The sequence below is a fragment of the Dufourea novaeangliae genome, unplaced genomic scaffold (genome assembly GCF_001272555.1).
Source record: "Dufourea novaeangliae isolate 0120121106 unplaced genomic scaffold, ASM127255v1 scaffold368, whole genome shotgun sequence".
Classification (NCBI taxonomy): domain Eukaryota; kingdom Metazoa; phylum Arthropoda; class Insecta; order Hymenoptera; family Halictidae; genus Dufourea; species Dufourea novaeangliae.
The window spans coordinates 193,183-205,941 of record NW_015374246.1 but is presented as its reverse complement, the minus strand read 5'-3'; the positions used below and the strand labels follow the sequence as shown (position 1 = coordinate 205,941).

The following is a 12,759-nucleotide window of genomic DNA, read 5'->3' as shown; positions in this document are numbered from 1 at the left end:
GTAGGGAAGCTCAAATAGAATTAAAAATGTCGTATAATAACTATTTTTGATCGGGTATAATTTTACAGTAATAAAACCTTAAAAATTTAAAACATCTACAGGGTGTCCCAAAATAGTTTCGACTCCCGAAAATGAAGGTTTCTGGGACGATTTGAAACAACATTTTCGCTAAGGAAAAATTTGTTCCAAATCATCCCAGGAACCCCTCATTTTCGGGATTCGAAGCTATTTTGGAACAGCCTGTATACACCTGGAACACTCTGTATACTTTCGAGGTATAGATACACGCCTCTAAGTCCGTGAACAAAATTTATAAAACATCTCACGTGTCTTATCTATGTCCCTTTTGTTCTCCAAATATCTAAAGAATCGTGTGTAACACAGGTGATTGTTTTAACAAACTTTCAAAGCTACCCAAGCCATCCTTGATTCTTCCCCCAATCCCTATAACCAAAACAAAGATGGCTGCCGCGCTCTACCGTTCAAAACATCCGCAGTCTTCTCACGATCACCTTTCAACGTTATACACCGTCTTATAGTACTGTAACATAACAAGTTTAATCCCTCGAGGAACCTTACGAGGAGAGTTTTCACGAACCGATTCGTCAGTACGTCGTTCGCGGCACATCAAAAGACAGATAACTCTACAAGGCGCATGAAATCCTGAAACGTGTCATGCAAGAAGATCTCCTCTCGGAGAACGTTCGCGGAACAAGTCGTAGATCAGGCGTAAACGGAGCACGACGTCCTCGTAAACGCTTCCCTCGTCTCTCCGATTCTTCACATCGACGTCTGTCCAGCACGTTCAAGACGTCGTGCTCCGTGAAAACAACGGGACCTAAGTCAACCAGCTTGAAACTACGATGCAAACTAAAAGGCAGCTGGGGGTATCAAAGAACAAACGTAAAGGGCGGTGTTTACGTTACGGCCCTTTGATCGACCCTTTCGGAAGTTACTTCCGCTTATTTTATCCTGTCGCTCGAGGCGACAGGGATATCCCAGACGGCTGACAACCGTTAATGTGCTGAAACGTAGGGATAAATTTACGACTGAATTCGAAACAATGATGGAAGGTGATTAAGTAACTACAAGATAGAAGGAAATGTAATTTTGAGTAATAAAATCGAGGCAATTTAGTATTGTATGAAAATTGTTAAGAAAGGTGTGATTTCAAAGACTAAATTGTACTGCATTTGCCTTTTTCAAAATGACGTAGGGATAGACATGTTTTATTCGTTGTTTAAGAAAATGGAAACTGAAGCTTGTATTTATTAATTAAGACAAAATATGAATTTTAGGATAAAGAGATTCAGGACCATCAGTTTTATATTAGATGTATGTAAATGTAATGGTTGTTTTTTCGTCGAAAATATGTACTAATGTTAAAAATTACTGCAGTATAATTACTCGAAATAGTTTCCCCCATTTTATATAACTTTGGCCATTATTCTGATAAACGTTCAATTAGAGCCACAGTACCAACTTAAATGCAGCGGTCATTATCTTTGCGTACACCTAGTAGCGGTTTTTACATCAATGTTTATATACACTGAAAGAAGTTCAACCCCGTAACTAGAAACAAACATTTATATTAAAATATTCCACAGAGACTAGGTTTAATTAAGATCCATTAAGATCCCAAACAGTTAACAAATTAAATACCACAATAAATCTTAGCTGATACAGTTTCCACTTCATTAAAGAAAAGGTTATAAACATAAACCAGTAGAACTCTTAATAAACGCTGTCAATCACCACGTTAAACTAGATCATAGTCCATCAAAGGCCATGAAATTCATAAAAAGAAATTACCTATAAAATCTCAAAGTGTATCATTAAAAAGAAACTATTCTCCAAACATCTCCTTTCGACACCAAGTGTCGCGTAGTAGCGGCTAAAGGACCTCGATGGTATAAAATTTACACTCTAAATTGTGTTTTCAATGTCTGTTGGTGTGATAAATGAATGAATACGAAATTTAAGAAGTTTTAGCAATAGTATCTGGTTGGTAACGTGTCGTCAAGGGATATACCTGTCGAAGTTTGATGGTTAGAGTTTAACCCTTTCGATATAGTTATGTCTACTGGAAAACGGATCACACGAACCATACGCGTACTTTTGAGTAACACAAAAGTTGGCAATACTTCCGTCCGTGTAGATATTAAATTATAAATAATCATTAAATAAGAAAACAAACGTTCAGTAAAATTGTAATTACAGTCAAATTTAATATTAAATCTACTTCAACAGTTTAAGTACTGATTAATGTATATGATAGCAAACGAAGGTTGATTCGAGGCGAACGACTATAGTTCCCCATAGTATCGAAAGGGTTAATACCAAATTATTTACTTACGTAGAATAGTTAAACAACCACAATAAGAATTCAATAATCAAAATTGATAAAGTAAATTTACTTATCGCCATTGATTATCAACTATACGAAAATCAGCTATACTTTCGTGTGGTACAACCTAATATCTGAACCTAGAGTCAGAGTGTACTAAGTCCACTTTTTTAAAAAAACGATATTTTACATGCTTCCTGTATCAAATGTTTTACTCTTTCCGATGGTACAAATTATTTCGTTCTAAGTCATCTAGCTTTCAATATAGGTACATAATAGACTAAAAATGCTATTAACTTTATATTTTTAAAACGGCGTAAAATTCATCACATAGGGGAATTAATGCAAAGCTCACCATTACTACAGAGACTAGCCTTAAATCCATTCAATAGTTCGAAAGTAGCGATTATTTCTCGCTCCATTTTTTTCCGAACAGTTCCACAGTTCCAAAGTTCTCGTACCATCGATTTGCTCTCCTCTAAAGTTTGCAAAGTGTGGCTTAATAACATTCTGGCTCTGGGGTCCAGACATACCTTAGGACACCACGAAAACTAAGGAGTTACCCAAGGGACGTCGATCCACCTAATCTCATTCAAGATGACTTCGCTCACGGCAACGTCACCAGGACGCAAGCAAGTTACTACAATAGCTCGCGGATAGGATCTCCGAAAGGGTCGACCATGGGGCTCGATTATGCACGTTCAGATGCATCGGCTAATAACCGTATAAGCGTGGAAAATCGGGAGATAGAGAGAGATAGATTGAGATAGTGGGTAGAGTGGAACTTTACCTTCGGGTTGATTCACGGTCCCGGTCAAGTTCTCCCTGTTCTCCGCCTGTGCCATGACGTTCAGCTCGTGGCTCTGGCGCAGAACGGACACGCGGTAGAAATAGTTCCGCCAGAACTGCTCCTCGGATATTCTACGTGGACAGGTAAATTAATCGAGTCGTGAGACACATGTGGATTCGATATACAGGGTCTCTCACCGGATTTTGTCATCTTGATTTTTTCGCTATTGTTACTCGTAGCAAAAAATGTTTCAGCGGAGACTTGAATGGTATCGAGTGAAGCATATTCTGATGTTATTAGTGTTTTCGTGAGTGGACGCGTAAGGGTCATATAAAGGTCAACTTCGTTTTTTTAAATGGAATGAGGTATTTCTTAATACATCAACCGATGCAGCTGAACATTCGTTGTAAAAAAAGTATTAACCTATGTATGTCGAAAAGTTAGTAGTTTAGGAGATATTTCAATTTAAATAATTCTAAAATACCATTACTGTCGTACTAAGACGATAGCGTTTATTTACTGGAATTACACGAAAAAACTAATTACATCAGAATATGCTCCACTCGATACCATTTAAACCTTCGTTGAAAAATTTTTTGCTACGAGTAACAATAGCGAGAAAATCGAGCTGTCACAATCGGGTGAGACACCCTGTAGAAGGATGGGGGTTTGACGATCGTTCCCTAATCGGACACCGATTTGGAAATTGCCAATTAACGCCAGCCACCGATTTAATTTACACCGGTAATTAATCGATTCGTAGCCATGTGACACGAGTTTTCTGGTCAATGCTTGAAAAGTGGATACGGATCTGATTGCGAACTACTACGGGATATACCAGGGGTAATCGCTTCCGTGATTAATTTCAGAGGTTAGAGGACGCGGCTGACGTTCCATTGGCGATGGGTCTGATTATCTTTAAGTAAATCTAAATCCTGCTTTGTGATTCTGTGATAAATGATTCTTGTCTAGGTGGGAATTACCTTTCTGCAAACGGTGTGTTAATAATAGAACTATCGAAGCAGTGAAAACGACCAGTTCCTAAACTCTTATAAAAATTATTACGATATCATGACAGTATATTTTCTGAAATTCTATTTTGATCACTGATGTTCAAACTGTGCATATTACAATATGTATTATACTTCCAAAAATACATAGTAAAGAAAATTTAAATGCATTCTTCGAAATTACGTATACTTTGAATACACAATAACACTCTAATCTCACATTTTTAATCCCATGGCTTTCCACTATCTTAGACCGTAAAAAAATTAATATCTTAATAAAATTCACAACACAGAAGACAGGAAATCTATCACAATTATATCAGACAAACTTATATCAAAAGATAATTTTAGTAATATGTTTATATATTTTAATCTAGAACAACCAGAAATTCGGATAAACAAGTAATAAACTATAAATTGGATAAAAAGAACGACTTACTCCTTAGGTACCAGCTGGAACCTCATATTTTCCAAATTCGGATCGAGAGCAAGGGTGGCCTCGGCCATTGCCTGTACAGCCTCAAAGTCCCATGCGAAATCAACACCCACCGGTGGGGGTCTTAGGAAGTTACTTTTGTCCTGGAATCAACGTTCTCTTTGAATTATGTATTCCACTCCGTCAACTTCGTCCTACTGAGTTTCGAACATGAACACGTGTGTGAGGCTCGCTAGCAACGATCGGCTCGGTCATGAAACTCTGAACCGTCCGCGTGGAACTATCGACGACAGTTTACGTTCAACGACACGTTCGCGTTATTCGATTACAAAACAGCACATTATACCCGCTGGTTTCGTCGCTAATGCTGTCAACGACCTAGCGCTTCGAGAGTTTAATCACCAACTCGTTTAAAAAATTCGTTCGATCCTCTTTCATTGTATACTATAAAAATGTAGATAGAAGAACATTTGGTGCTATTTAATTAAACAAAAAGTGGACTTGAATTTTCTTCGTGAAGAATAATATTTTTAACCCTCGTCCAATGAATGCAGGGATATTTTGACCCATCGGTAATTGTTGCATTGTTCTTTGTAATTGTATGTAAATGTAATATATAAACATGAAAATATACATAAAATTTTAGGCATAAGTCTTTTTTGATACCCATGTAGAATGGAAATTCTACTATGGGTCAAATTGACCCTGTATTCGTCTGCCGCGTCAGTCGTAGACCATTCGCCTTCCGAGGGTTAGATACAGGCACTTATTCCTTGCTGAAAATTAACAATCTTCTAATTAAATTTGTTTTTTAAATTATTTTACACTTTCAATTTTATGTATATATTCCACGACACAATTAGAGGATGGCATATTGCAGATACTGTGTCCACCAATATGACAAACAATTCTTGTAAAATTCTGTTATAAAAACAAAACTGGGTTTTAATGCCACGCAGAAAAAATGTCAATTTATCAAACCTATAGCTTTGTTTGTACGACAGGATCGCCCACAACAGCGGTCCTCCAATTTTTTCATGCAGCGAATTGTTTGGTTACTATTTTTTTACAACAATTCAAAAATCAGTAAAAATACTCTGATGTCGCTCCTGTAATTAATGCAATGCAATTATTGTAATACAGATATTACAATACATTAGGTGAAAATAAATCACTACTCAGTGATAGTGGGTCTTGTTCTACAATGCTCGCAGTAATTTCCAAAGAAGAAAAGAATAAGAAGGAAGAAACTTAAACTCTATTATCAGTTCATGAAAAAAAAAAAGAATTATTTATTAGTATACCTAACAATTAAACGCAAGAATTTTTAAAGAACCAGATAAACAAATAAAAACGTAAAAAATTATATGATGGAATAAAAATGACAAATTAACTCGTGTTCCTCGGTGAAAAGAATATATAAAATTGTTTATGACGAGTTCAGATGCGAACAATCCAAGAAAAGTACTTGGTTTATATAAAGAAAGCATTACTATTCAGCAGAATAACATCAATTCGCATGAATGTCAGCACAGTTCACAAAGGGTGAACAGCCCCCGCGTGTAAATGAAAGCGAAGAAGTTCCCCCATCCAGCTCGCAAGACGTTTCTTTTCTGTTACGAGATTGCACGGGAAAAGACGGAACGTCGGACGGCTCATCGTTCTCGCGCGTTAATGACGAGAGTAAACGTCGCGTAAATTGTATCGCGGCTACCCGGGTCCCCTTTGTGACACGTCGAGCATCCTGGTCATGTTCTCCACGCGCCCAACCCCATTGTACCGTGGGAAATTCGATTGCAACTGGGGTTGCATCCTTTCCCGAGAACTCGTGAAACGAACGGAAAATCGAGTCACAGAACAGTGCACGTGCATTACCGGTACGAAGTAAGGGACCGTGTTTCGTAATTGGTTAAAGTGGAAAATATTACTTTATAAAGAGATCGATGATGAAAAAATGTTCACAAGATATGCTACATTTCATGTGAATTGTCAATTTGTTATTGGAATATGTTGATGGGTGAATAGGTTTTCTGGTTTTTTTTGGGTAATTAGTTAGTTTTCTTAACTCTTTCATAATGGAGTGTAGAAACCAATGGCCAGATCACTTGTGGCTTATATTAGTTATAAAATATTGCACGTTGTTCGACCATCGTATTTCTGTCATTTGAGATTAAATTTTCTTAACCCTCACTTGACAGTTCTTATTTTGTTTCTGCATTTATCATCACTAGACTGCGGATTTTATGCATTTATTGTCTATAGACCTCTATGAAATATAATAAATAGTCTGCGGATTTTTATACAAAATAAAAGTTTCTACAGTATTTTCTAAAGACAGAAGGTAGAAATTTATTTTCCCTCTTAAGTATCTCATTGGGTTCAGAATAAAATAGAAAACTCGTAGGATCCGATGAAAGTTTTGTTTTTTATTGTATTTCACAGAGCCCTATAAGCTATAAATGCATAAAATCTGCAGTCTAATAATAAAAGACCTGCGCCAAAAGCTTCAAACCCACAGTCAATGAATTAAAGGGCTAAATGTTTTAATTAAATATGAGAAACAATGATTCCATTGGTCCAAGGGGATAGAACGTGTAAGAGGTGTACGGAAAAATGTGTAAAGAAATAACTCACCGTTGAGAGACACAAGCATTCTTCTCGCAGTACGTCCTCGTTCGGGGCGCCGACCCACGGTGCAACGGCCTCGCCCTTCTCGGTCGGCTTGTTGGCGATGAAGGCCTCCTGTTCTTTGTTCAGTTCGGCGACCAATCTCTGGAAATACCATTAATTCCGTATTAAATAGAGAGACACGTGGACGACCGGGTGGTTGGGAGGAGGGACAAGTGTCGTCTAGGATACGGGGACAGAGTGCAATTACCGGTGTCATCGATGGCTCTACCGGCACGGAAATAGATACGAGGAATCTGGGGGGAGGTAAAAGCTGGAGGGCAACGCGCGACACGGGTACGTTCACCCTCTATGTTAATTAGATCGTTATCACATTTTTGTCGATACCCGTCGTCTGCACGTCGCGGAATAACCGAGATCGTATCGACCCGTGATACGGGGGAATCTATGCCAGTGTCCTCGCTCGAACCTTCCGATTTTTGTTTTTTTAATTAACCGTCCACAAATTGGAATTCCGTTTTTAAACGTTGGGGATGGTTTCTGTACGAGATGAACGTACATTCCTGTACGTCACGGGATACTTATGCTATTAAATGTTAAATAAGGAAGAATTAAAAATTACTTTTATTTTTCTAGAATTACTTCTTTTTTAGGGGATAAAAATTACTTAAATTGTGAAATAAACGAATGCTTATTAATTCTGCACACCGCAGAAGAGATTTAAATTATATTCAGTTGAATATCCGTTTAATTAGTCAATTCCATTTTATTCAGGAATACTCATGCAAACGAATCGTGGCACTTTAACGGTGAATCTTTTAAAACAATTCTCTCCTGGGTCCACTCAAATCAGTCTGCAGTCACTTTCACTGGCTCTTCATTAACTTTTTACGCCTGTTTTTAATCGTTTTAGAAATTGATGCCAGAATTATTCAATTGCGATTGAATTTGTTAGACTATGGATAGCGTTGTAAAATATAAAGATGATTATTATTTTGTAATTTTTGTTAAGTAATTCTAAAAGATATTTGAGGTATGTTTAGTTTTGCGGAAGAATTGAATTAATTAGTGACACTGCTTCAGGAAAGTGCATTTCTGTTTCGATTATCATTTTTCTCTCGAAACAATCAAATGTCCAGTGACGTCTGCATGGTGGATTTAAATATCAGGAAAAATTAAGAAGATATATTGGTTTATGTTATTTTCACCGTTCAGTCAGACGCAATCGATTCTTCTGACTATTTTATGACGTTAAAATTGAGGTTGTGCTACTTGAAGAACATTTTATACATTCCATAATATACTCAGATATACAGGAGGTGATTGCATGTAAAAATAAAGTCGAAAATGTAGAATAAACAGTTATGGTACGATGTTTCGTTTTGAAGATAATGGAAAGGAAAAATTCGTCTAACTTTTATGCATTCGTGCTGTCAATAAGTAGAAACGAAATGTAATGGACAGACGTGTTAGTCAGGTCCTATTCCATTGTTCGCGTATCCAGCAGATTTTGGAATTCGATTATCTGGAAAACGGAAAATTATACGAAACAATTTTATTCTATATTTTCAACTTATTTCTGCATGTAAAATAACCTCCTGGCTGGTTTCACCAAGTGTTCTGCCCCACCCTGCATATGACATGTATAGTATGCCTGCTTCTTCATACAGATACTTGAGTTGCTCGTGTTTGTGTCGTACGAGAACGTTTATTACTTAAGAGTATTTGGAGTTCATGTATTTGTGCCTCACAAACTACCGCAATTTATACTCAGCTAATTGATATTCCCAGAATTCGGGAAATTATTTGCAGGGAATTTCTGTACTATCAACAATCTAGCAAATTGTCTTTTGATTTATGTTATCGCATTTACCGATCAATTTCGAAAATACACACCAACTTCGTTAATTATCGCAACTGGGTCCTTTGTGTGTAATAATTACCTCAATTACCAAATCACCGCAGTACTTAAAATATTCGTAACACATTTTCCAACAACTGAATAAAACACAATCATGCTGATATTTCTGACAATATTTTACTTTATATGTTCGTCAAAATTATGCAGTAGCTCATTCTATAACGAAGTGCAAGGTTCAGATACGAATTTTGTACGTAATTCAATTGAAGAAAATTAAACGGAAATTCTCGATTGTCAACGTGTTAACCAGATTCAAGGAACAAATTCATATTAAAATGTACCAACGAAATTTTAGTCGCAGTGGCTTCTAATTACCGTGTTATTATGGTTTATTAGTTAAGTACAGGAAATTAGAGCTAACAACGAGAATAACCCGTGGATAAACACGGGACCGTAGACGACGCGAGGTACAGCGAGACAAATGGTAAGGATTGGGATGGGAACGAAGAAAAATGGACGGGTTGGGGATCACGGGGATACCAGGCGTCTAAAAGGATTAAAGACGGAGGGAGTCCTGCGGCGACGGGGGCTCAAGCTCGGATAGGCGAGCTCCCTTATTATCGTTCTAGTATTTGGTTCAACCGACTTCCTGACTATGCGCAGAAGGTGTAAGATATCCGATATGGATCATCTCGCGTTTATTTCGTAACAGCTGGTAAAATATTTTGAGGAATTGAAGAATGTGTAGACGACCTATTTTAATTGTTATGCATTATATCAATATTAGCAGATATTTGTAATTATATTTTTGTTATATAATTTTTAACCGCCACGTGCTACCTCAATAATAGCAAGTGATTTTAATAATATTCTTGAACAGTCACACGTTCTACTTTAATCATAATATTTCAATCTCTTTTTAATTTTTTTTTTTTTTTTTTTACATTTTTAACGTTGCTTTAACAGCCAAGGTCATTAGCACGCGGTACGACTCTGAAATGAATATTGAAAGAAATTTGAAGAAATCAATATTGTGGCTATATTATTGAATAAATTACAAATGAACACACAAGCAAAAGTGGACTCACGCTGTTTTTTTAAATAAACGGCTGGTAATTACCTCAAGCTTCATTATTTAAACACTGAATAACCGGACCTCAGTTCTCAACAATGCATTTCTGCATTGTTGATCTTTATCCAATTAACAGATCCAATATGTAATTAACTGATAAAGATTCCTATGCGGCGTAATTAATTAATTCTGTGGCGCAGGTAATAATTCAGGGCAGAAAGGGTTAAAAAAAGGAAGTTTCGAGTGGAACAGATATCATTTCACATTTCATCTACCGACGTGGAGGAACGTATTTTCTTCTCGAAAGTTCTAAAATATAAACCATAAATTATACTATTCACTGACTACTACCTCTTACTTATCAACGTATTACCCTAGAACTCTGAAACTCGTTTCTACTTTTAATCTAAAAGTCATTATCAAACCGTCCCGAATTTCCAGAAGGAAAGTCGTGATCTCAAACGTGTCACACCTTGAAATCTTAACTACAGACGACTCATCCTAGAGATGAATAATTCGATTATGACTACTTCGCAGCACTTTTAATAACCAACTCAACGTTATTTCTGTTACTGTTATGGAAATAATGTTTTACTTACTATCAATTAGAGGTACTGAAACGTTCGAGCTTCTGAAATTGTCCATTGAAGTTGTGATAGCGAAATAAAAATTTGGAATCCCCTAAGTTAATCCACTGACGACCATAAGCGTATCGTACGCCACATGATTTTACTCTTTGAAATATTCATTTTTCCCTCAGTTGTATAGATTGCTCAGGAAAAATAATAATCTAACTCAAGTTAATATTTCTCATGGTTACTGGTTCGATGCACAAGTAATGGGAATTCTCAAAGTGATATTCCCTATTATTATCACCACAATTGTCCTAAGACAGATCATATTATTGTAGCGATATGTTACACAGTACACAAGGTAAAATACACAGTTGATAAAATCAATTATTTTCATGTTTAAATACAGTGTTTTGTTCTAACATGGAGATGTTTCCATAATTTATGCATCAACCCAATGCATTCAGAAATAATCCATTTATAACTGTTTTACTGAAACACGGCGATACCAACAGGAAAAGCTTAAAATCTGCGGTCGTCAGTGGGGTTAAGGGTTAATGGAACCGGCTTGTCAACATCGTACAAAACAAGGGATCGGTTGAACACATCCCTCCTGGGCTCACGTTATTTTCCCGGAAATTTTCAACCGCAGAATAATCGACGAATCTCATATACATCAGGCTAATATTAGAAACGTCACGTGGCAGCAGCGCGGCTCAAGTTCGTCTAGGTGAGCACCCTTATTATCGCCGGCGTTATTTGGGTCAACGAAGTTCTCGACTTTGCACGGCCAGCGCATCGCCGGTCGTCGCGACAACATTCTCCCCGTTAACCGCCCGAAACTTCCACCCCGCGAATCGATATTTTTGTTTCGTTGCCCCGTTCGAACTTCCCTCGTTAACCGTTCGTCGATCTATAATACACGTCGAACGAACGAACGACTTTTATAGCCAGTGGAAATTGAGACTATTAACGGCACATACACCAAAACGGTATTTCGAGAAAAAATCGATTTCAAAGTTTTAATTGGAGTATTATTTAATAAAAAGTAATGCAATTCAGACCAATTCTTTTTAAAGGTGTAGTAACAGATATCCTTTAAACGTTCTGAAAACTGTAGTTACGTTTTGAAGATAATATTTGTTTTTTATGAGTTTAAAAAAAATGTGCTTTTTTTCCATATATTGGATAAAATCGTGAAAAACCGGTCTTTTTTCTTTCTTTAATTAAATGTAGTTGCTTATTGAGTTTACGTTTTTTTTATATATTGTTTAAATAAAGTATACGAAATAAATGAAAAATACGCAATAAATTTAATTTTTTAAGGAGGCGCTTATTCCATAGGTTGGAATATATAATTATTGTTACTTGCAGCTTCAATGAATTGTGTGAAGGTATATTCAACAATTTACACAAAAGCTTTTAACAAAAACAAATATTGTACGACAGCATGACCCATGGGTGAGTGACCCTCGGGCGAACTATACATGTACTGCACAATGCTGTGCGAATTTTCAATATCGCACGGTAGTATAACAACATATATCTAATGTAAACATTAAAATAAAACATATCCTTTGTATGTTACATACCCGGTGTCCCGTAACTGGTGGTACAACCGGGTAGATAGTGATTCTACGCGAAAAAATAAATCGAAAATATAAAATAACATATTTTCATTTGAAACTTCGTTTCCGACAAAATTGATTTTAAAAAACTGCTGGATACGCGTGTGATCGAATCGGACTCGCCTAACGCGTCTGTTCATTGCATTCAGTTTCTACTTACTACAATGACGAATACACGCATTACAAATGAATCGTCAAATTCAATTTTCTCGATAACTAAGCCTCGAATGGAAAAATGTTATTTTATATTTTCGACTTATTTTTTCAGGTAGAATCATCTTCTACCCGGTTGTACCACCAGTTACGGGACATCCTGTATACATACTCGATTCGATTGAGACGAATTACAGAAAAAGGCCACATACGCTTTTGTGCCCTTTTTTCATCAATGGCCTCAATTGCTTTCTGACTCGGT

The 12,759-nt window shown here is 36.7% G+C and overlaps 1 protein-coding gene across 1 annotated transcript in view; it reads right to left on the bottom strand.

The window, feature by feature from the left end:
- LOC107192510 (synapse-associated protein 1) overlaps positions 1-12,759 on the bottom strand; it is a 122,398-nt gene that overhangs the window by 10,565 nt on the left and 99,074 nt on the right. Inside the window, exons 5-7 of the mRNA XM_015581790.1 lie at positions 7,218-7,355; positions 4,587-4,726; positions 3,138-3,268 (exon numbers count right to left, since the gene is read on the bottom strand). Of these exons, the coding sequence (XP_015437276.1) occupies positions 3,138-3,268; positions 4,587-4,726; positions 7,218-7,355 (409 nt within the window). The remainder of the gene's footprint in view (positions 1-3,137; positions 3,269-4,586; positions 4,727-7,217; positions 7,356-12,759) is intronic.